The sequence below is a fragment of the Nerophis lumbriciformis genome, linkage group LG31 (genome assembly GCF_033978685.3).
Source record: "Nerophis lumbriciformis linkage group LG31, RoL_Nlum_v2.1, whole genome shotgun sequence".
Classification (NCBI taxonomy): Eukaryota; Metazoa; Chordata; class Actinopteri; order Syngnathiformes; family Syngnathidae; genus Nerophis; species Nerophis lumbriciformis.
In genome coordinates, this window is record NC_084578.2 from 7,877,501 (window position 1) to 7,903,319 (window position 25,819).

Here is a 25,819-nt window from a genome sequence, read left to right on the forward strand (position 1 = left end):
ACCGGTAGGAGGCCGCGAGGAAGACCCAGGACACGTTGGGAAGACTATGTCTCCCGGCTGGCCTGGGAACGCCACGGGGTCCCACAGGAAGAGCTGGACGAAGTGGCTGAGGAGAGGGAAGTCTGGGCTTCCCTGCTTAGGCTGCTGCCCCCGCGACCCGACCTCGGATAAGCGGAAGAAGATGGATGGATGGATGGATGGATATATATATATATATATATATTGCATTCTATTTTAGTTACTTTATTGAGTTTACAACCCTCTGGTGCTGTTTTGTACTGTTTTTGTATTTATTTTGATTATTATTTTTCTCAATTGTTTGTACATGTTGCAATTCACAAATATTTTTTTTTTAAATAAAAAAATAATAATAATAAATTTAAAAAAAAACATACAAATGTTTGATAACAATATTATGCTCCAGGCAACATTTTTTCTACATAAACGTCGATTTATGAAAGTAGGGCCTACATTTTCTAATTGGCTTAATGGTTTACAATTATCAATCAAATCTTGGAGGATGATTAAGAGTACAAAAGCCCTTAAATTGATATCTTTGTTAAAAACATTTAAAATGATTTAGCTAGCCCTATTTGTCTATTTTTTTTTTCTTCCATATTTTTGGATATTATTATTTATTATTATTTAATCCGTATTTGCGCATTATAAATGTATGTTTGTTGTTCAATTAAAAAAAAAAGTTTTTTAAACTATTCTGGTTTATTTACTTTCGGGTTTGTCGCGTTGCTGTTACGTCTTCGCGCTCTTTCTCATCGCGTTTTTTTTGTTGCTATAAAATATCCTGCAACTTCATGTTTCAATAACAGCAAGGACATTTCTCACCTGACAGCGAGATCAATACCAAAGGCAAAAAAAAAAAAAATAAAAACGCAAAAAAAAAAAAAAGAAGCCCGGTCTAACCTTTTTCTCGGTTCACTTCCGGGTTTTCCGCGTCGCTGTCACGTCTTCGCGCTCTTTCTGCTCGCGTATTTTTTTTGCTATAAAATATCCTGCAACTTAATTTTTCAATAACAGCGAAGACATTTCTCACCTGACAGCGAGATCAATACCAAAGGAAAAAAAATAAAATAATAATTTAAAAAAAAACGGTCTCACCCTTTTCTCGGTTCACTTCCGGGTTTGTCGCGTTGCCATGACGTCATGGCTCTCCCTCTCCCCTCAGAGGCTATGGCGTTTTTTGAATGGACGACGACGCTGACAATCAGCGCATCCTTCTTGTCCTTATGTCTGTGTCTCCGCTTTAGGCGGACCGCGCAGAGATTTGGGAGGAAACTGTTTCGCGGCGTAATGGCTCGCTCGGAGAAGCCGCTGTTCAGAATCGCGTTAGTATAACAACCTTTGCTGAAACATTGTTGTGTTGCCTAGCACGAAGCTACACCCTGTTAGCTTGGAGGCCACAACAATAACATTCATTATTATTGTTTTTATTTGTTCTAACAATGCATGTATACTTCTTACTGTTCAGCTAATAATGTCTGCATTATTATAATATATATATATATATATATATCAGCTAAGATAGGCTCCAGCACCCCCCCGCGACCCCGAAAAGGGACAAGCGGTAGCAAATGGATGAATGGATATGAGAAATAACAATGCAGCTGCATTTTTCTCGTCGAAATTGTTGATTATTTTTTCAATGAATGACAAAGTTATGTAATATTATTAATGAACTTGATGTTCCCTGACCAGGTACTTGCTGTACACCAGGACCAGACTTGGCTACATGTTCTACAAGAGACAAATGAGGAGAGCCAGGGAACGCTACCCCGCCGGACACTCCACAGCTCTTCCCAAGGAATTTAGCGGTATGATTCATGCATCCACGCTGCTGCTCACTGCTCCCCTCACCTCCCAGGGGGGGTGATCGAGGGTGATGGGTCAAATGCAGGGAATGATTTCGCCACACCTCGTGTGTACGTGACAATTATAGGTACTTTAACTTTTAACTTTAATACACTGCCTAAAAAAAATACCACTATCTGATGGATCTATGCAAATTGTTTGTTTTGTGTCAGAGCGTAAAAAAACCAAAAACAGACATGCCATTTTTAGACTGTCAATCAACAATAACAATAATAGAACAATCCAATCCACTTTATTTGTAGAGCACATTTAAACAACAGAAATGTTTCCAAAGTGCTGCACAACAATATTAAAAACAATATTCAAATATTATCCTTAGCTCCACCAATGACTGAATAAAAACAAACAATTAATACAAATAAAACCAATATCCATCCATCCATCCATCTTCTTCCGCTTATCCGAGGTCGGGTCGCGGGGGCAGCAGCTTAAGCAGGGAAGCCCAGACTTCCCTCTCCCCAGCCACTTCGTCCAGTTCCTCCCGGGGGATCCCGAGGCGTTCCCAGGCCAGCCGGGAGACATAGTCTTCCCAACGTGTCCTGGGTCTTCCCCGTGGCCTCCTACCGGTCGGACGTGCCCGAAACACCTCCCGAGGGAGGCGTTCGGGTGGCATCCTGACCAGATGCCCGAACCACCTCATCTGGCTCCTCTCGATGTGGAGGAGCAGCGACTTTACTTTGAGCTCCCCCCGGATGACAGAGCTTCTCACCCTATCTCTAAGGGAGAGCCCCGCCACCCGGCGGAGGAAACTCATTTCGGCCGCTTGTACCCGTGATCTTGTCCTTTCGGTCATGACCCAAAGCTCATGACCATAGGTGAGGATGGGAACGTAGATCGACCGGTAAATTGAGAGCTTTGCCTTCCGGCTCAGCTCCTTCTTCACCACAACGGATCGATACAGTGTCCGTATTACTGAAGACGCCGCACCGATCCGCCTGTCGATCTCACGATCCACTCTTCCCCCACTCGTGAACAAGACTCCGAGGTACTTGAACTCCTCCACTTGGGGAAAGATCTCCTCCCCAACCCGGAGATGGCACTCCACCCTTTTCCGGGCGAGAACCATGGACTCAGATTTGGAGGTGCTGATTCCCATCCCAGTCGCTTCACACTCGGCTGCGAACCGATCCAGTGAGAGCTGAAGATCTTGGCCAGATGAAGCCATCAGGACCACATCATCTGCAAAAAGCAGAGACCTAATCCTGCAGCCACCAAACCAGATACCCTCAACGCCTTGACTGCGCCTAGAAATTCTGTCCATAAAGGTTATGAACAGAATCGGTGACAAAGGGCAGCCTTGGCGGAGTCCAACCCTCACTGGAAACGGGTCCGACTTACTGCCGGCAATGCGGACCAAGCTCTGACACTGATTATACAGGGAGCGAACCGCCACAATAAGACAGTCCGTTACCCCATACTCTCTGAGCACTCCCCACAGGACTTCCCAGAGTACACGGTCGAATGCCTTCTCCAAGTCCACAAAGCACATGTAGACTGGTTGAGCAAACTCCCATGCACCCTCAAGGACCCTGCCGAGAGTATAGAGCTGGTCCACAGTTCCACGACCTGGACGAAAACCACACTGTTCCTCCTGAATCCGAGGTTCGACTATCCGGCGTAGCCTCCTCTCCAGTACACCTGAATAGACCTTACCGGGAAGGCTGAGGAGTGTGATCCCACGATAGTTAGAACACACCCTCCGGTTCCCCTTCTTAAAGAGAGGAACCACCACCCCGGTCTGCCAATCCAGAGGTACTGCCCCCGATGTCCACGCGATGTTGCAGAGTCTTGTCAACCAAGACAGCCCCACAACATCCAGAGCCTTAAGGAACTCCGGGCGGATCTCATCCACCCCCGGGGCCTTGCCACCGAGGAGCTTTTTAACTACCTCGGCAACCTCAGCCCCAGAAATAGGAGAGTCCACCACAGATTCCCCAGGCCCTGCTTCCTCATAGGAAGACGTGCTGGTAGGATTGAGGAGGTCTTCGAAGTATTCCCTCCACCGATCCACAACATCCGCAGTCGAGGTCAGCAGAACACCATCCTCACCATACACGGTGTTGACATTGCACTGCTTCCCCTTCCTGAGGCGGCGGATGGTGGTCCAGAATCGCTTCGAAGCCGTCCGGAAGTCGTTTTCCATGGCTTCCCCGAACTCCTCCCATGTCCGAGTTTTTGCCTCTGCGACCGCCGAAGCCGCACATCGCTTGGCCTGTCGGTACCCGTCTGTTGCCTCCGGAGTCCTATGAGCCAAAAGAGCCCGATAGGACTCTTTCTTCAGCTTGACGGCATCCCTTACCGCTGGTGTCCACCAGCGGGTTCTAGGATTACCGCCACGACAGGCACCAACCACCTTGCGGCCACAGCTCCAATCGGCCGCCTCGACAATATAAAACCAATATAAAAATAAATATGATTAAAAACTAGAGATGTCCGATAATATCGGACTGCCAATATTATCGGTCGATAAATGCTTTAAAATGTAATATCGGAAACTATCGGTATCGGTTTCAAAAAGTAAAATTTATGCCTTTTTAAAACGCCGCTGTACAGAGTGGTACACGGACGTAGGGAGAAGTACAGAGCAGTTGCGTCTCCCAGTCATACTTGCCAACCCTCCCGATTTTCCCGGGAGACTCCCGAATTTCAGTGCCCCTCCCAAAAATCTCGCGGGGCAACCATTCTCCCGATTTCCACCCAAACAACAATATTGGGGGCGTGCCTTAAAGGCACTGCCTTTACGTGCCGGCCCAATCACATAATATCTACGGCTTTTCACACACACACACAAGTGAATGCCACGCATACTTGGTCAACAGCCATACTGGTCACACTGAGGGTGGCCGTATAAACAACTTTAACACTGTTACAAATATGCGCCACACTGTGAACCCACACCAAACAAGAATGACAAACACATTTCGGGAGAACATCCGCACCGTAACACAACATAAACACAACAGAACAAATACCCAGAAGCCCTTGCAGCACTAACTCTTCCGGGACGCTACAATACACACACCCCGCTACCCCGTACACCCCCACCTCAACCCCGCCCTCTCAGGGAGAGCATGTCCCAAATTCCAAGCTGCTGTTTTGAGGCATGTTAAAAAAAATAATGCACTTTGTGACTTCAATAATAAATATGGCAGTGCCATGTTAGCATTTTTTTCCCTAACTTGAGTTGATTTATTTTGGAAAACCTTGTTACATTGTTTAATGCATCCAGCGGGGCATCACAACAAAATTTGGCATAATAATGTGTTAATTCCACGACTGTATATATCGGTATCGGTTGATATCGGTAATTAAGAGTCGGACAATATCGGATATCGGCAAAAAAAGCCATTATCGGACATCTCTATCTAATAGTAAAAAGTACATGAATATACATTGCCCCATAATATGGATTTTACATACACTAAAAAATGAAGGTTTTACAGTAAAAATGTAGGTTTTACCGTAAAATGTCTGAATATATGGTGGTTGTTTTTCATTCGTTACAGAAAAACAAACATCCCCCCCAAAAAAGGACTAATTTCTGTAAATAAAAATTTATTTTAAATATTTAACATCTTAAAGTTCATTTTTTCCCCCAGTTGGAAAAACAAGGTCGGAAATCGCCTTATTTATTTTGTTGCCATCACAGAATTCTCGCTCGTTCATCCATGTTGATGGTCTTATATTGCCCATCCGGTTTGAAGCCAAAATATTCCCACAATGGGACTTTACACATTTTACAGATGCAGTGTGTGCAGTAACATTTCAAACTACTTGTTTTTGATGACAAAAAATCTAAACTTATGATTAATGTTCCTTTAAAAACTAGGATTTTTTTTTTTTAAATGTATTTTCTTATTTTTAAGCCATATCAGGGGCCTTGTGGTTAGAGTGTCCGCCCAGAGATCGGTAGGTTGTGAGTTCAAACCCTGGCCGAGTCATACCAAAGACTATAAAAATGGGACCTATTACCTCCTTGCTTGGCACTCAGCATCAAGGGTTAGAATTGGGGGTTAAATCACCAAAAATTATTCCCGGGCGCGGCCACAGTTGCTGCTCACTGCTCCCCTCACCTCCCAGGGGGTGATCAAGGGTGATGGGTCAAATGCAGAGAATAATTTCGCCACACCGAGTGTGTGTGTGAGACCATCATTGGCACTTTAACTGTTTAACTTAATATTGCCCAGGCCTACCCTTTGGTCACATTCACACTATTGTAATCCAATATAGTAATGCTGCCTGAGACTGAGCCAATCAGTGGCCACAATACTGAACAGCGCGCTCCGATTGGTTTGGCCTCACCTCGGTGTCAACACTGCCATGATATTGATATGTTTTGTACATTTAGCCATTTGTATGCTTGAAAATTCTTGATTTCGGCCCAAAGTTTTGCAGAATATGCTTTAAAATACATTCATGAATTAAATTGGCAAACCTCTACCTGTAATGGCGATATCCGCTGATGTCACGTTTGTTAATGTCACAAATCGGCTTGTTTGGAACGAGACAAAATTGTTTCATAAAAATCTTTTCAATGCCTCCATGGTTTGATTTTTACTTTTCGGCTCTTATGGGAACCCAAATACACAAAAACAGGTGCCAACGGGTAAGATAAGTGGGTTTTCCAAAATAGGACCCCTTTTAAGTTGAAACCATCCACCCATCAAGATTATGTCTCACATTATTTGTATTTTGTCTTCCATGCAGGTATGAAAATAATTCCCATATCTGTACTATCAGACAACTACAGCTATCTCATCATAGACACCACCTCCAGCGTTGCAGTGGTTGTAGACCCGGCAGACCCTCAGACTGTTCAGGTGATTACCTTTTGAGTTATGCATACATTATATTTGTTGTTGCAAGAAACAAATGTGTTGCTTAAGTCATATTTTTTTATATTTTTGAGACACTTCCTTGTGGTCTATATCAGTGTTTTTCCAACCTTTTTTGAGCCAAGGCACATTTTTTGCGTTGAAAAAATCCGGAGGCACACCACCAGCAGAAATCATTAAAAAACAAAACTCAGTAGACAATAAGAAGTCGTTGCAATTGTTGGATATGTCTTTAAACGTGAGCAAATCTGCTGGGTCAAAAGTAGACATACAGCAATGTTAATATTAGGTTACATGTCCCTTGGCAAGTTTCACTGCAATAAGGCGCTTTTGGTAGCCATCCACAAGCTTCTGCTTGAATGTTTGACCACTCCTCTTGACAAAATTTGTGCAGCTCAGCTAAATTAGTTGGTTTTCTGACATGGACTTGTTTCTTCAGCATTGTCCACACGTTTAAGTCAGGACTTAAACGTGTCTGCCTGATTTAGCCATTCCTTTACCACTTTTGACGTCTGTTTGGGGTCATTGTCCTGTTGGAAGACCCAACCTACAGGCTGATGATTTTAGGTTGTCCTGAAGAATTTGGAGGTAATCCTCCTTTTTCATTGTGCCATTTACTCTCTGTAAAGCACCAGTTACTGTATATTGGCAGCAAAACAGGCCATAACAGAGCATACTGTTCTGACCATGTTTGTTTCATCTGACCACAGAACTTTCCTCCAGAAGGTCTTATCTTTGTCCATGTGATGTCTTTCATGATGATTGTTTGAAAGATAGGCAAAATTCCCGAAAAAGTTTAGTTCCCCATAAAGTTTTAACAACATAAAGGTGCATCCTTAAAAAAATCCAATACTTTGCAATTTTATCTAATTAAATTTGCTACTTTTCGGGGATTTTTATAAGATATAATCATCGGAATTATTAGGAAATGCATTCTTAAAAAGCCTGTGAACATTCTGATTCATCCAGGTTATTGCATACTAGTAATGTCCCGATCCAGGTTTTGGCACTTCCGATCCGATACCGATATTGTTTTTGCACTTCCGATCCGATACCGATACTGACCGATAATGGCCTATCCGAGCATGTATTAAAGTTTAAAGTTATTTAGCCTACTTAGTTGTCAGAATCATGTTGAAAAGGGTTTTAGTACTCTTGATAACAACTAGCCAGCTGAATTAGGGGAGTTTGAATAATACACAATGGTTGGTAACAAGAAACTGACCTGTTTATTCAAGGATAAACACAAAATAGACAAAATTATACATGACAAACAGAAATGGCATCATTGAACTAGGCCTGGGCGATATGGCCTTTTTTTAATATTGCGATATTTTAAGGCCATATTGCGATACTTGATGTATATCTCGATATTTTGCCTTAGCCTTGAATGAACACTTGATGCATATAATCACAGCAGTATGATGATTCGATGTGTTTTGATTGATTGATTGAGACTTTTATTAGTAGGTTGCACAGTGAAGTACATATTCCGTACAATTGACCACTAAATGGTAACACCCCAATAAGTTTTTCAACTTGTTTAAGTCGGGGTCCACTTAAATTGATTCATGATACAGATATATACTATCAGATATATAATATCATCATAATACAGTCATCACACAAGATAATCACATTGAATTATTTACATTATTTATAATCCAGGGTGTGGAGGAGGGCGCCGGATGTAAGTGTCAAAAAGACAGCCAAAAGAGATTGATATGAGAATAAATCTAAAGTTAAAATATAGGGTAGAAATGCATCCATCCATCCATCCATTTTCTACCGCTTATTCCCTTTGGCATCCATTTGCAGGAAATGTAGTCTTGATTTTCAACATTTTCTTTCAAGGCTTGCATGTCTACATTAAAACATTCTTCTTCATACTGCATTAATATATGCTACTTTTAAACTTTCATGCAGAGAAGGAAATCACAACTAAAAAATCACTAATTTTTTCATACGGTGTTGATCTGGAAATTTTTGCCTCGGCATTTTGATGGTGTGGATATAAGCGTCTCGACAGACGTTATAATATTTGAACAATGATGACGAAAACTGTTTTCTCTGTCGTGTCCGTGTGTCGAAAATTGTTATGCGCTTATTTTTTTATTTGATTTTGTCCGTGGCATATAATTGCTATGCGCAGAGGACGTTTAAACAGTGCGCAATTGCACAAGCGCGCACCTTAGAGAGAACGTTGGTCACACGGCTGCGGTAGCATCACAGCTAACGTTAGCCATGCTGCTACCTCTCTGCTCGGGGAGGACGTATACGTATGTGACGTATGACGTGACAGTATGTGACGTATGACGTGACAGTATGTGACGTATGACGTGACAGTATGTGACGTATGACGTGACAGTATGTGACGTGTGTAAGAAGGTGCGCTTGCTGTCTGTGAGAAGCACAGACACAGAAAAGAGTGAGAAGAGTCTGTCGTGTAATGCCAGCAGCTAAAAGCAACTGTGTGAGAATCCACAGACCTGTGGATGTGTTGAAGGTGTGCTGGAAAATGCGGAACGGAAATTAGGGAGCAGCAGAAAAGTGGAATGTACCGGTACTATTTAAATCGGTGCGTTGGAAAACACGGAGCTGAGTTGTTTTTTTTATCTGGATTGGCATTTTCCCATGCCTTGATGATACACATTTTTTTTTGCAAATATCGGCGGCCGATCCGATCCAAATATCGGATCGGGACATCCCTATTGCATACTTAGAATTGATCATAACTGGACTGTTTAGATTGTCTTAAGAAGACATTTTGTCCATCTCTCGATCAGCCGCCTTTGAAGGATTAATACTTTGGATCCTTTTCAAGTTTTCTTGTAATCAGACAATATTTTCGGTATATTAGACGGAATTTTTACCTGACATGTCATCTGTTGTCTTCTTCAGAAGGGTCACCTGACCACAGTGAAGTGTTGCCTATCAGCTGTTCTTAATAGCCTACGTAATATACCCAAAATATTGGCTGATTGCAAGAAAATTGGAAAATATTATGAATAAGAATACATAATGAACCTTTTTGAGCAACTTTGGATCCTGCACCATTCCCGCTGACTGAAAGCTGTCCTATCTCAGTCTTTTGAATATGAACTCATGAAGCCTGTTTGTTGCAATTGATTCAATGCCCTGAGTACATTCTTGAAATATTTCACACCAGTTGTAGTTATGATTTATTTGTTTCAGACAGGTTCTACAAGTTACCCACTGTGTAGTGACTCTGTAGTGTAGATTTTAAAAAGTGAAACGTGTATTCTGCAGACACACGCTTCACTTTTTTTAATTGAACTACTAGCGTGGCCGACGCTTCCTGCAATCACTATTTTCACCGCATTCTGGCGGGCCAGGCGGACTTGGCTTAACATTTACATAAAAAGACTTGATGTGTCAAAAAATATAAATTTCTTTGTCAAAGGGTTGAATAGTTATACTGTAATTGACCAACATGTTATGTTATGTTATGTTATGTTATGTTATTTTCATTTATTATGCGCCCCCCCCCCCCCAACCAACTGTTATATCAGCCCGAGTAGAGAAACAAAAAAACAGAGACTGAGACACACAAAGGAATCTAAAATAAACATTTAAGACACACAATGAACTAGGGATGTCCCGATCCGATATTTGGATCGGATCGGCCGCCGATATTTGCCAAAATATGCGTATCGGCAAGGCATGGGAAAATGCCGATCCAGATCCAGTTTTAAAAAAATCCAGTCCGTGTTTTCCAACGCACCGATTTAAATAATACATTCCACTTTTCTGCTGCTCCTTAATCTCCGTTCCGCATTTTCCAGCACACCTTCAACACATCCACAGGTCTGTGGATTCTCACGCAGTTGCTTTTAGCTGCTGGCATTACACGACAGGCTCTTCTCACTCTTTTCTGTGTCTCCCTCTCACAGACAGCAAGCGCACCTTCTTACACACGTCACATACTGTCACGTCATACGTCACATACTGTCACGTCATATGTCACATACGTATACGTCCTCTCCCAGCAGAGAGGTAGCAGCATGGCTAACGTTAGCTGTGATGCTAGTGCAGCCGTGTGACCAACGTTCCCTCTAAGGTGCGCGCCTGTGCAATTGCGCACTGCTCAAGCGTCCTCTGCGCATAGCAATTATATGCCACGCACAAAATCAAATAAAAAAATAAGCGCATAACAATTTTCGACACACGGACACGACAGAGAAAACAGTTTTCGTCATCATTGTTCAGATATTATAACGTCTGTCGAGACGCTTATCTCCATTCGGTGCCACGCGTCCACACCATCAAAATGCTGAGGCAAACATTTCCAGATCAACACCGTATGAAAAAATTAGTAATTTTTTTAGTTGTGATTTCCTTCTCTGCATGAAAGTTTAAAAGTAGCATATATTAATGCAGTATGAAGAAGAATGTTTTAATGTAGACATGCAAGCCTTGAAAGAAAATTTTGAAAATCAAGACTACATTTCCTGCAAATGGGTGCATTTCTACCCTATATTTTAACTTTAGATTTATTCTTATATCAAACTCTTTTGGCTGTCTTTTTGACACTTACATCCGGCGCCCCCCTCCACACCCTGGATTATAAATGATGTAAATAATTCAATGTGATTATCTTGTGTGATGACTGTATTATGATGATAGTATATATCTGATAGTATATATCTGTATCATGAATCAATTTAAGTGGACCCCGACTTAAACAAGTTGAACAACTTATTCGGGTGTTACCATTTAGTGGTCAATTGTACGGAATATGTACTTCACTGTGCAACCTACTAATAAAAGTCTCAATCAATCAATCAATCAAAACACATAGAATAATCATACTGCTGTGATTATATGCATCAAGTGTTCATTCAAGGCTAAGGCAAAATATCGAGATATATATCGTGTATCGCAATATGGCCTTAAAATATCGCAATATTAAAAAAAAGGCCATATCGCCCAGCCCTAGTTACAATGATGCCATTTCTGTTTGTCATGTATAATTTTGTCTATTTTGTGTTTATCCTTGAATAAACAGGTCAGTTTCTTGTTACCAACCATTGTGTATTATTCGAACTCCCCTAATTCAGCTGGCTAGTTGTTATCAAGAGTACTAAAACCCTTTTCAACATGATTCTGACAACTAAGTAGGTTAAATAACTTTAAACTTTAATACATGCTCGGATAGGCCGGTATCGGTCAGTATCGGTATCGGTCAGTATCGGTATCGGATCGGAAGTGCAAAAACAAAATCGGTATCGGTTCGGAAGTGCAAAAACCTGGATTGGGACATCCTTACAATGAACACATAAATCAAAAGTCATATGCGGTAAAGAGGTGAGTTTTAAGCTGTGCTCTAAAAGAGTCCAGAGTGGTGGCGGACTTGACATTCAGAGGGAGCTTATTCCATAGCCTAGGTGCCATCACTGACAAAGCACGGTCTCCCTTTGTCACTAGGTTTGACCGTGGGACCTTCAGGGTCATCTGGTTGTCAGATCTAAGGCAACGACCAAGCCTGGAGCTGGTAGGTTGGTCCAGGAGATCTTTGATGTAAGCTGGGGCGAGACCATTGAGCGCTTTGAATACATACGTGAGGATCTTAAATTTCACTCTGGGCTTCACTGGGAGCCAGTGAAGGGAAGAGAGGATGGGAGAAATGTGTTCCCTCATTTTTGTGCCTGTCACCAGCCTGGCAGCTGCGTTTTGTACTAGCTGCATGCTATGGATGATCTTGTCGGTGACCCCAGCATAGAGGGCATTGCAATAGTCCAGTCTGGAGAAGGTGAGCATCAACACGACCCTCCGTAGGTCACTGGGGGAGAGGAAAGACTTGATCTTGGCTATTGTGCACAGTTCTTGGTAGAGGTTAGAGGATTCGTGGCTTTGACAGCAATCAGTTAGCTTCTTTCTAACAAGTTGCTTTGAACATGGACCCTCGGGTTCTGATGCCAAGGTCTTTCCGGACTGAGCTGCTGCTACCGCCTTCCCCTATTAATTGATTGAACAAAATCATGCATTTTTTTGTTGTCAGCGATGTTTATAACAGCTTTCGTTTCTTTTTAGGCAGCCATCCAGGAGGAAGGAGTGAGACTAGAAGCCATACTCTGTACACACAAGCATTGGTGAGTTTTTAGCATTGTTTACTGTACAGACATGTGGCTAAATAGGAGGCACCGGCAATTTGTAAAAATATAATTTTAATTAGATCTGGACAATTGTATTTCGACTTTGGCTTCTCACTATCATATAAATATATTATTATCGAAAAAAAACAATGGGCCACGCAAATTCATGCAAATTCCTGAGTTTGTAGGCGGCTAAACGAACGAACGAATGAGTGAAAGAAAGACCAGGTCTATTAGAAGTTTTGGATTTCACCATAGTTGCTACTTTTCATTTGACACAGTGCTAGTATGCTTGATCAATAATCACTGTTCTAAGGTTGAACGATACCAATATTTTGGTACCAGTACCAAAAATTGTTTTCGATTTTTTCAAAATAAAGGGGACCACAACAAATGTCATTATTCAAAAACCTACATTACATTAAACATACGTTCCCTACTGCACTCAAAAAACTATTTTACAAGGTTAAAACTGAAAGGCATTGAACACAGTTTTTTTTATTGTGTTAAAAAAACAATTTATAAGTGCACATATTACATATAACCTGCCAAAATGTAGGATTAGGTCATAATATAATATAAACCTTTATTGACATTATATTAAATGCTTCATGATATATGGTTGCCACTCTTGGTCTGTGTTTTGAATGGGAACTCTTTACTTTTTGGGGGGAATTTTGCTTATCGTTCACAATCATTATAAGGAACAAGAAGACAAAAGTTATTTTGTTTTTTTTCGCTTTCTAAGATATGATAAATCTGCTTGTTCTTGGTGGCGAGCAATCAACTTTACCTCTAAATTACTTTAAAAATGCATTCAAAAGCTGTCAACAATACTTCATATGCGCTCCGTAAACCTGTATGATAACCAAGCTGTAGACATGTGTTCTTGTCTCTCATAATGATTGTGAACGATAGGCTAAATTAAAGAAAAAAGTGCAGTTCCCCTTTTAGACAAATACAATCATTAGTAAACAATACTATGGCTACAAGTACACAGATAAGACTTGTTGCAGGTAAAACACACATTGTTAAAGATGTAACAGAAATTGTAGGAATTTGTTACAAAATACTGTCATTTCAGTTTCATTAAATCGCACTACGTGGGTGGTTTTGACTTCGCTAATAATTGGCAACAAGCCAAGCAGCTGTGTGGGCATCTACATATTTATGTGAGCACAACAGGGGAGCTAGTTACCTACATTACCTGTCACTCTTTTCACTCCTTGTTCAGATCTGACTGCTTGTTATTTGTTTAGCTAAGTTTGAGCAAAGAAAGTAATTCTTTGATCATGCCACCTTTGGCGAGGCATGTTTTGAAGCAGCGCTTCCCTTCCGTGTTTAAATCGTCATCTTCATCAATAGTTTTGAAGCCCATAGTCGAGTTTCTTAACATGGAGATATTCTCACTACTTTTCTTTTGTCGAGCACAAAGAAAAGAACATTTTAGTTCAATGTAAGTTCTGTCTTGGATCAAAGATCCTATCTACTGCCCAAAACAGCAATTAAAATCTCCTGAAACAGCTACAAAAGCAACATGCTTGGACGAAGCTAGTAAAGAGAGACACACTTCACCTAAGTATTTTAACGGCGGCACTGCTAGCCAGGACAACATTGATAGAGCCATTGCAGCGTATGTGCTAGAAGACATGCTGGCTATTTCTACAGTGGAGTCACCCACTTTCAGGCAGCTAATTAGCATGGTACCGGCGTCAAACAGCAAATGGCACGAAAACATTTTCCACGTACCTGGACAAAGTGGAAAGCAAGCTAAAGAAGACACTCCAAACTCTGCCCCTGCTCATCACACGTCTTTTCCTTACTGGCGGAGCTCAGAACAGCAGCACGCTTCCCCCCTTCACAATAACAGCGCTGTGCACAACATCCGGTCTAAATCTGCTAACAAAATAAAGATTAAAAAACAAGTACCTTACATAAGCAGGATGTACTTAAGTTTATTGAATTGTATTTATGACACAAAAAGCATACATACTGTTGGTAAAATAAGTGTAAAAGCTAAAAAACAATATTTGGAAAAACTACATTCTATTGTTATTTGCTATTATTTTAAATGTATTGTTATTACGGTATTATTATTATTTTACATGTTGTGTATTTTACTGATTTATATTTGTTGTTCTTTTAAATTATGTTTAAAGTTGAGTTTTGGTGGTACAATAAATACCCATGTTTTCAATTTAATTAATAATCGTGTTATAATCTTGTTTTTAATATCCAACAAAATAATGGTGTTTTTTTTTTTGCCATAGTCATCCAGCCCTAATCTAAATATATTTCAGTGACAGTGTTGTGTATTGGACCTTGTACCATAATAAAAATTAATACATTTATTTCAAAAGCGTCTCTCTTGACATTTAGGGTATCTTTACAAGACAAAGATACAAATAAAACATGGACGAAATCAACATTCAATCATCAAAAGAGGGGCAGTAAACCCCAGAAAGGACTACACAATCAAAGATTTAGTGGGGATTTAAGGGTTCTCGACCAGCCTATGAGTTATTATTTAATTCATCACAAATTGTTGTTCATCATTTATGTCTCTCAACAAAACAACTACTAACCAAAAGGGCTTTGTCGAGTCAAATCAACACAGCCTGTCTGTTTTATCCGCAGGGATCACAGCGGGGGAAACAAATGGCTGAAAAGGCTTCATAACTCATGTCGAGTTTATGGAAATGCAGCTGATAACATTCCCGGTCTGACACAGTAAGTTCTCGCCAGCTCAGCATAGCACCCATGAAGAGGGCTGCAGCTATTGATTGTTCAGTAATATATCGATTAGTTTGTTGGACTAATTGAGTAATCGGATAAAACACCTCAATGCGTACAGTACAGGCCAAAATTTTGGACACACCTTCTCATTACAATGAGTTTTCTTTATTTTCATGACTATTTACATTGTAGATTGTCACTGAAGGCATCAAAACTATGACACCTGTGAAGTGAAAACCATTTCAGGTTACCACCTCTTGAAGCTCATCAAGAGAATGCCAAGAGTGTGCAAAGCAGCAATCAAAGCAAAAGGTGGCTATTATGAAGAAACTAGAATATAAAACATGTTTTCAGTTATTTCACCTTTTTTTGTTAAGTACATAACTCCACATGTGTTCATTCATAGTTGTGATGCCTTCAGTGACAATCTACAATGTAAATAGTCATGAAAGTAAAGAAAACCCATTGAATGAGGAGAAGGTGTGTCCAAACTTTTGGCCTGTACTGTATGTTAGGGGAAAAAAATACACATCGTCAGTAGAGATGTCCGATAGTGGCTTTTTTGCTGATATTCCGATATTGCCCAACTCTTAATTACCGATTCCGATATCAACCGATACCGATATATACAGTCGTGGAATTAACACATTATTATGCCTAATTTTGTTGTGATGCCCCGCTGGATGCATTAAACAATGTATAAGGTTTTCCAAAATAAATCAACTCAAGTTATGGGAAAAAAAATGCCAACATGGCACTGCCATATTTATTATTGAAGTCACAAAGTGCATTATTTTTTTTAACATGCCTCAAAACAGCAGCTTGGAATTTGGGACATGCTCTCCCTGATACAGCATGAGGAGGTTAAAGTTAAAGTTAAGTTAAAGTCCCAATGATTGTCACACACACACTAGGTGTGGTGAAATTTGTCCTCTGCATTTGACCCATCCCCTTGATCACCCCCTGGGAGGTGAGGGAATCATTTTTGATGATTTAACCCACAATTCCAACCCTTGATGCTGAGTGCCAAGCAGGGACGTAATGGGTCCCATTTTTATAGTCTTTGGTATGACTCGGCCGGGGTTTGAACTCACAACCTACCGATCTCAGGGCGGACACTCTAACCACTAGGCCACTGAGTAGGTTGAGGTGGGCGGAGTTGAGGTGGAGGGGTGGGGGTAGCAGGGGGTGTATATTGTAGCCTCCCGGAAGAGTTAGTGCTGCAAGGGGTTCTGGGTATTTGTTCTGTTGTGTTTATGTTGTGTTACGGTGCGGATGTTCTCCCGAAATGTGTTTGTCATTCTTGTTTGGTGTGGATTCACAGTGTGGCACATATTTGTAACAGTGTTAAAGTTGTTTACACGGCCACCCTCAGTGTGACCTGTATGGCTGTTGACCAAGTATGCGTTGCATTCACTTGTGTGTGTGAAAAGCCGTAGATATTATGTGACTGGGCCGGCACGCAAAGGCAGTGCCTTTAAGGTTTATTGCCGCTCTGTACTTCTTCCTATGTTCGTGTATATAGCGGCGTTTTAAAAAGTCATACATTTTACTTTTTGAAACCGATACCGATAATTTTGAAATGATTAATTAACGATAGTTTCCGATATTACATTTTAAAGCATTTATCGGCCGATAATATCGGCAGTCCGATATTATCGGACATCCCTAATGTAAATAGTCCTGAAAATAAGGACAATGCATTGAATGAGGAGAAGGTGTGTCCAAACCTTTGGCCTGTACTGTGTGTTAGGGGAAAAAATGCACTTCGTCATCATTTTTAAATTGCACTTTCACATCACAGCTTCCACACCGCCGTTCTAATGTGCGCTCCATTGCAGCTGCCGTGCGGAAACTATGTTTGCGTATTTAAAGTTCTGGGCGTGCAGTCCGGATTTGATACATTTGTATTAGTTCCACTCATTACAAGATTAATCAACTCAGCAGGATATAAATGAAATGTTTTTGTAGCTTTAATTATTGGATTTATTTGATTAATCGTTGCAGCCCTACACATTTTGCGCTGACTTCGGGTTATTATGATCTGATGAACTGTATTTGAGGGGTATGTTGTAAGCCTGTTTGTTGATTTTTCATCAACAGGATGAATGAGTTTACTCTCATTTGTCATGTATACTTTTATATCAACATGCTGTACACTAGAGATGCGCGGATAGGCAATTATTTCATCCGCAACCGCATCACAAAAGTCGTCAACCATCCGCATCCACCCGAACTAACATTTAATCAAAACCGCACCCGCCCGTTGTTATATATCTAATATAGACGATGCAAGGCATTAGTGAGGTTATAAAGCTTTTGCCTGTTAAAGAAAGGAGACTGATCCAATGCAGCAGAGACATTCAATGCGTGCCATGCTGTCACGGCCCAGACGCACACCAGTGCGCAATCATCTGGGAGCCGCGCTGAGCGCACCTCCAAGCGCGCTCGCGCCACTCAAACTGCTGCAGGCAGCTGCGTTCTATCTTGTTTTAACATCCTGTGGCACTCTTCTGGGATCACGGCGGACGAAACTGCTCATGCTCAGGGTGTTTGTGGAGGTTCGGGGTTTTGCACAAATGCGATGCACCATGTTAGATGTCCCGGTTTTGTGACTGTCGTAGACATAAACAGCGTCGCAGCTCTTGCAAATCACGTAGCCAGCATTACTATCATCCTGATTTACAACCTCATAAAAACGAGTCCACGCTGAACTTTTCTGGCCTTTTTTTCCCCTGGTCTTTAGTATTCCCTTTTTTAGTTTGTCGCGTACCACGTTTGCTGCCGGCGTTGCCATCTCTTATTTTTTCTTCTTCTGTTGTGGCATATGCTGCAGGTGCCTGCTCATTTTTCGTATGTGGGTAACAACATTTAACTATGTATATATATTTCCGAATTGGTTTAACTGCCACCCGCCTGAATCTATTTAAAATCTAATTTTTTTTCATTTCCCGACCCGCGGATAAAATCTAATTTTTTTTTATTTCAACCGCCCGACCCGCGGATAATCCGCGGACTCCGCGGTTGTGTCTGCAAACCGCGCATCTCTACTGTACACTAACTGGAGTATATTCTTTGTGAAAACAATCTTTTCTTTCTGTGCCGCCAGCCCTCTGTCACATAAGGACTCGGTAACAGTTGGCTGTTTGCACTTCACGGCCCTGTTTACGCCAGGTCACACGGTGGGTCACGTGATCTACCTTCTGGATGGCCGGGCACTCGGTGCCCCCTCAAGCCTTTTCTCTGGTGACCTGGTCTTCCTGTCAGGATGCGGTAGGTTTCCATGACAGTAGAGATGTGACATAAACCAACAAATCGAGTGCTTTGAACAGCTCTTTTTAGGTAAACTGTGAGAATCGATTCCCACTTGTGAGCCGTTCGTTTAGGAGCCATTTTTGTGTGCACATGCAGATATAGTGTCGACAATTGGCCATCCTACTAGAAAATTAGTCATACTTAAAGCAGTGTTTCTTAACCCTAGGGCCCATTGTTGGGCGGCGAGCGTTCTTAGAGAGTCGGCAAAAAATATTTGTTTCTCTGCTGTGTAAGGGTGTAACGGTACACAAACATTTCGGTTCAGTATGTACCTCGGTTTAGAGGTCACGGTTCGGTTCATTTTCAGTACAGTAAGAAAAAAACAAAATATACATTTTCTGGTTATTTATTTACCAAAATTTGTAAACAATGGCTTTATCCTTTTAACATAACAATAACATACATACACGCACAGGGTCCTTTGCCAGGGTTAATGTGGTCAACATATATAAAATAAAAACTAAATAAGATAAGGGGCTGTCTTGGTTGACAAGACTCTGCAGCATCGCGTGGACATCGGGGGCGGTACCACTGGATTGGCAGACCGGGGTGGTGGTTCCTCTCTTTAAGAAGGGGAACCGGAGGGTGTGTTCTAACTATCGTGGGATCACACTCCTCAGCCTTCCCGGTAAGGTCTATTCAGGTGTACTGGAGAGGAGGCTACGCCGGATAGTCGAACCTCGGATTCAGGAGGAACAGTGTGGTTTTCGTCCTGGTCGTGGAACTGTGGACCAGCTCTATACTCTCGGCAGGGTCCCTGAGGGTGCATTGGAGTTTGCCCAACCAGTCTACATGTGTTTTGTGGACTTGGAGAAGGCATTCGACCGTGTCCCTCGGGAAGTCCTGTGGGGAGTGCTCAGAGAGTATGGGGTATCGGACTGTCTGATTGTGGCAGTCCGCTCCCTGTATGATCAGTGCCAGAGCTTGGTCCGCATTGCCGGTAGTAAGTCGGACACGTTTCCAGTGAGGGTTGGACTCCGCCAAGGCTGCCCTTTGTCACCGATTCTGTTCATAACTTTTATGGACAGAATTTCTAGGCGCAGTCAAGGCGTTGAGGGGATCCGGTTTGGTGGCTGCAGGATTAGGTCTCTGCTTTTTGCAGATGATGTGGTCCTGATGGCTTCATCTGGCCAGGATCTTCAGCTCTCGCTGGATCGGTTCGCAGCTGAGTGTGAAGCGACTGGGATGAGAATCAGCACCTCCAAGTCCGAGTCCATGGTTCTCGCCCGGAAAAGGGTGGAGTGCCATCTCCGGGTTGGGGAGGAGATCTTGCCCCAAGTGGAGGAGTTCAAGTACCTCGGAGTCTTGTTCACGAGTGAGGGAAGAGTGGATTGTGAGATCGACAGGCGGATCGGTGCGGCGTCTTCAGTAATGCGGACGCTGTATCGGTCCGTTGTGGTGAAGAAGGAGCTGAGCCAAAAGGCAAAGCTCTCAATTTACCGGTCGATCTACGTTCACATCCTCACCTATGGTCATGAGCTTTGGGTTATGACCGAAAGGACAAGATCACGGGTACAAGCGGCCGAAATGAGTTTCCTCCGCCGGGTGGCGGGGCTCTCCCTTAGAGATAGGGTGAGAAGCTCTGCCATCCGGGAGGAGCTCAAAGTAAAGCCGCTGCTCCTCCACATGGAGAGGAGCCAGATGAGGTGGTTCGGGCATCTGGTCAGGATGCCACCCGAACGCCTCCCTAGGGAGGTGTTTAGGGCACGTCCGACCGGTAGGAGGCCGCGGGGAAGACCCAGGACACGTTGGGAAGACTATGTCTCCCGGCTGGCCTGGGAACGCCTCGGGGTCCCCCGGGAGGAGCTGGATGAAGTGGCTGGGGAGAGGGAAGTCTGGGCTTCCCTGCTTAGGCTGCTGCCCCCGCGACCCGACCTCGGAGAAGCGGAAGAAGATGGATGGATGGATGGATGGAAATAAGATAAGGCTCAGAATTGGTTTCTTAAAAAAAACCTTTCTACATATAAAGTACAACATTTCCACATATAAAGTGCAACATTAAACTGCTTCAAGTTGTTGCTCAGATTAAATAAAATGACAAAACTTTTCTTCTACATACAAAAAGTGCAACATTAAACAATTTCAAGTCAACTCAGCCTCAGATTAACTTTTCTTCCCCCCCCCCCAGCCTTTAACCCTGGTGACTTTCACTCAATTTTCATGTTTTTTACCAGAAAAATTAGTTTATCCACATTGTCTTCAGTTAAAATGTCTCCAGCTGTGGAAAATACCCTTTGGCTGTGCACGGAGGTAGCAGGTATGGCGAGGTAGTGCCTGGTGAACTTGGCAGTAAGATGATATATGGGCTCATTGTTCTTCCACCATAGAAGTGGGTCAAAATCTAGTTTTTAATGCAATATGGTCTTAAATCTGCTGCTATAAAAACACCAACGGCATTTGTTATTGCTTTAGCCCTGCCTGACTCGCCGAGGAGAGGCTGCTTGAATGCGGTGGGAGCTGTGTTTGTTCGTCTTTCTCTTCGTTGAAGCGATGTTATCCATTGTTGTATCGCACCGCGAAACCGAAATGTTCCCAAACGAGAGATCTTAACAAGGCAGGAGGGTCTTCCAGTTCTGGCTTTTGCATGTTGTAGTAGCCCGGTCGTTGCTAGCATGCAGTGTGTTGTGTCTCGGTGAGCATTGTTTACACAACGTGCGGTACGCTACTTAATATGTCTGTGTGGAAACTCGTTCGGTACACCTCCGAACCGAACCGAATCCCCCGTACCGAAACGGTTCAATACAAATACACGTACCGTTACACCCTTACTGCTGTGGTAGGAACTCAGTTGCAATGCATTTGTTGCAGTAATGACAATATCAAACAAGCAGAAGAAGTCTGGACCTTCAGACATAAAGAAGTTTCTAAAGCACAAAAAATATGACTAAATATTGAAGCTGTATTTTCATTTGCGCTTGTATTTAATTGACAGTTGATTTAAGAAACATATATCATTGTTATTACTGTTTAACATTACTTTAGCCAAGTGTTATTTATTTTAGCACCTCGTAGTTGTATGTAAATGTATATTTGATCATTTTGTATGAGTTTCTTCTTTTTGCAGTAGATTTGATCATTTGTTTTTGTAATCAGCCCGACCTAAGTTGTGATGAACATGTGGTTTCATATAATTTAACAAGGTTTATCCTGTTAAACTGTAAGTAGGTTAGATTTAATTATTGAATACCATTCAGTAAGATTAATATTTCAGTGGTAATATTTCAGTGGGCCCCCGGCCTCTTTATTGCGGAAAAGTTGAGCCCTAAGGTCAAAAAAGGTTAAGAACCACTACATATACACACACATTTTTTCATCTTTTTTTTGTTTGTATTTTATTTATTTTTATTTGGATTGTCTTTTCTGTTTCATTGTTCAAGCGTACACACACCGGGTGGGGTAGTACAATTTTGTATTCACATTTTTATCTCCTAATTTGTATTCTAGTTTTATTTATGCTTTTTGTATCCCATTTTATTCTCACTTATTTGTGTTTTTTTATGTATTGTTAAAATGTTCTTGTGGTACAGCATTTTTTGGGGGAAGGGAAAACTAATAATGTCATTGTCAAATGGAACTATAGCTCCACCTTATGGAATTTTTAACAAAAACACACCCAAAAATTAGATTATAGCCAATATTTCAGGGTAATTCCCACCAAAATAGTAATAATTGTGTGAATTTTAATTATTCTGATTCACATCATATTTTTTAAGTGATGTTAGTGATTGTTTCTCTGATTTAAAAAAAAAAAAACATTTGTAAAGGTTGTCCTCCAGTGGGTTCCTCGGACCACCAAACACTGTCACGAGAGCCCGGTTCAGGGTTACAACACTGTTTTATTTCCGTTTCACAGTGCTAGTGTTTTGATTTTCAGCCAAATGTTTTCCTGCGTCCGTCTCTCGCTCCCACTCCAGCTCCAACTATGTGTCTCGTTCCGGCTGCTGCTAATAAAGGCGACAGGTGATTAGATAACAAGGACCACCTGGGCCATCCACTCACCTGTCGCTGTCTTCGAGGCCGGTCTTTGCACACCCCATCCGCGGCAGGCCCGCGGGCCACGCCCCCCTCCACAACATTTAACGAAAACGAATGGATGGAATTATAACAAGCCAGTCTTTTGAGTGTGTCCACAATATCTGACTTCCATCAAAGAGCCATAAATCCCCTCTATAACTGACAAGTGGAACCATAAAAGATGCCATAGATTTATTCTAAATGACTTTAAAATACACAAATGGGAACTTAAGCATTTTGCCTATTGGTCCATGTCAAAATGTCTGGGGTTTAAAACACAACTTCTAAACTTTTAAAAGTTGTAATCTTCTTTTTCCATTTTGTCGGGCAAAATGAATATCTATGTCTACGCAGACTTTTTCATTTTTCTGATGTATTAATAGTTAGCTTACCGCAGGGGTCGCACACTCAAGAAGTCACGGCCTCATTTACAGTCGGAATTTATAGAACTTCTATAAAAATGCACATTCCCCCTACAGTGTTTAGAAACAAATCCCAAGAGAGCCACAACCCCGGAGCCTGAAGAGCTCCATGCAGCTCAGCCGGTGCTGTGGTGGTTTGTTCCGAGCCTTGTAATTCTACTCCTTTTGGTTTATTGTGAAAATTTAACCTAACACTCCCTCAAGTCGAGTTTTTAAGGTGAAATCTTTGACAGGCCTGAGTTCTTCAACAGGGAATCTGAAATTGTAACTTCTCATGGTTGTGTTTACTGCTTAAAGTATATAAGCATGTCTTTTAGGGGTGTGAATCTTTAGGCACCAAGCCATTCCAACCAATTCCGAATGGTGGGGTGACAATTCGATTCAGAATCAATTCTCGATTCAACACGATTTCTGATTCAAACCAATTCCTGATTAAACATGATTCCTTAATTTAAACCGATTCTCACATTGTATTATTTGGTATATTAATTATAATGAAACTTTTTCAAAACCAGTTACAGGTTGGGAAAAACTCCTTCTGGTTGCATGGAGGAGGCCTTAAAACATATTTTAAAAAGTTGATTCTCATATAATCAGTCAATCAAAGTTTATTTATATAGCCCTTAATCACAAGTGTCTCAAAGGGCTGCACAAGCCACAACGACATCCTCCAATTCCGATGTAAAAAAAAAAAAAACATACATTTTTTTTAAATGTATTTTAAAAATTAGAATCTGTATGAATAAGAATCATGATTCGGTTGTGAATTGATTTTTTTGTAAAAAAAAAAAATTAAAAAAAATAGTAATGTAGTAACTTTTTTCATCAAATACATGTTAGCTAGATTAGGGTAGCTATTTATACTTTGATTGATTTGAAAGTAAATTGTATTCTCCAGCTGCTTCAGAACGTTAGATTATTTTTTAATGAAAACATCTGTACCTTTTCAGTTTGTGTCCTTGCTTCAATAGTGCCATTTTCTTTTTCCTGAATTGAATATAATGAGAGGGTGATTTAAAAACTAATTAAGACACGCTGAATTTTTAAAAGTATACTGAAATATTACTTCTAGATTTTTTTAAGTCACTCCCCAGTCAAATGGTATTGAAAAGCATTTATACAATAAATAAATACAAGACGCAAGGGGTGGGAATCTTTGGACACCGAACGATTCAATCCAAATGTGATTCCTGGGGTGACGATTCCATTCAGAACCGATTCTCAATTCAACACCATTCTTGATTCAAACCGGTTCTCGCAATATGTTATTTAGTTTGATTTGGCAGATCAGTGTGGCTCGGACGTGTCAGCAACTTGAGGGTTGCAGGTTCGATCTCGGCCGCTGTGTCTTGGGCAAGACACTTCACCCACCTTTCTCCCAGTGTCACCTACATTGTGTATGAATTTGCAGTTCTTTCTCGAAAAATAGATTATTAATCTCAATGGGACTTTCCTTGGTAAATAAAGGTTTAAAAAAAAAAAAAATCATCATGAAACTTTTACAAAATAGTTTACAGGTTGGAAAAACTCCTTATGGTTGCATGGAGATGGCTTAAAATGTATTTAAAAAAAGTATTTGTCGAGGTTGCCCTCTAGTGGGTTCTGCAGACCACCGCACACTGCCAGGAGAGCCCGGGATTCAGGGTATAACGCTGTTTTATTTTCATATAATAGTGCCAGTCTTTAGCTTTCCGGCAAAATGTCTTGTCTGCGTCGTGTGTCTCTTTCGCTCTCTCTGGCTCCCACTCCAGCTCCAACAACGTGTCTCATTCCGGCTGCTGCTAATAAAGGCGACAGGTGATTAGATTACAAGGCCCACCTGGGCCATGCACTCACCTGTCGCTGTCTTCAAGGCCGGTCCCGGCACACCACATTTTGCGGCATGCCCGCAGGCCACGCCCCCCTCCACATTATTATTGTAAAAATATAAATATCTACATACATATACATCTTTTTTTATAAATGTTATTTTAAGATTATGAATCGATTTGGATTAAAATACATTTTATGTGCTCCCCTACTATACACATGTATTTGTATTTAAAGGTCAGTACTGTGCTACTTCAGTCAAGCATGTTGTTGTTTCCAGGGAGGATGTTTGAAGGCAGCGCCACCACAATGCTGTCATCTCTGGATACAGTCAGCTCCTTAAATGACGACACTCTTCTTTGGCCCGGTAGGAAGCCTTCACACACATCGATGTTAATGAATTTAGGACGTGTCATAATGCACCAAATCAATTTGCATTGATGGCGGAGCTGTAATTCTTCAATTATAAAGTGCACACCCAAGTGTTATTACGCTGGTGACTGGTTCTTTTCTTGTGTACACCGGTTGCCCCTAAGGTCATGAGTATGCAGAGGACAATCTGCTGTTTGCTGCTGAGGTGGAGCCACACAACGCTGTCAGGGAAAACAAATATCAGTGGGTTCTGCAGCGCCGAGGCCAGAAAATGTGCACGGTAAGAATGATATATTGCTGCCCGAGCCATGCC

General features: G+C 41.6%; 1 protein-coding gene across 1 annotated transcript in view; it reads left to right on the plus strand.

Annotated features, from left to right (window-relative positions):
- The first annotated feature begins 1,157 nt into the window (after positions 1–1,157).
- Positions 1,158–25,819, plus strand: part of pnkd (PNKD metallo-beta-lactamase domain containing) — a 43,612-nt gene continuing 18,950 nt past the window's right edge. Inside the window, exons 1-8 of the mRNA XM_061926612.1 lie at positions 1,158–1,343; positions 1,714–1,829; positions 6,595–6,707; positions 12,777–12,835; positions 15,476–15,568; positions 18,684–18,847; positions 25,415–25,501; positions 25,671–25,786. Of these exons, the coding sequence (XP_061782596.1) occupies positions 1,162–1,343; positions 1,714–1,829; positions 6,595–6,707; positions 12,777–12,835; positions 15,476–15,568; positions 18,684–18,847; positions 25,415–25,501; positions 25,671–25,786 (930 nt within the window). The 5' untranslated portion in view covers positions 1,158–1,161. The remainder of the gene's footprint in view (positions 1,344–1,713; positions 1,830–6,594; positions 6,708–12,776; positions 12,836–15,475; positions 15,569–18,683; positions 18,848–25,414; positions 25,502–25,670; positions 25,787–25,819) is intronic.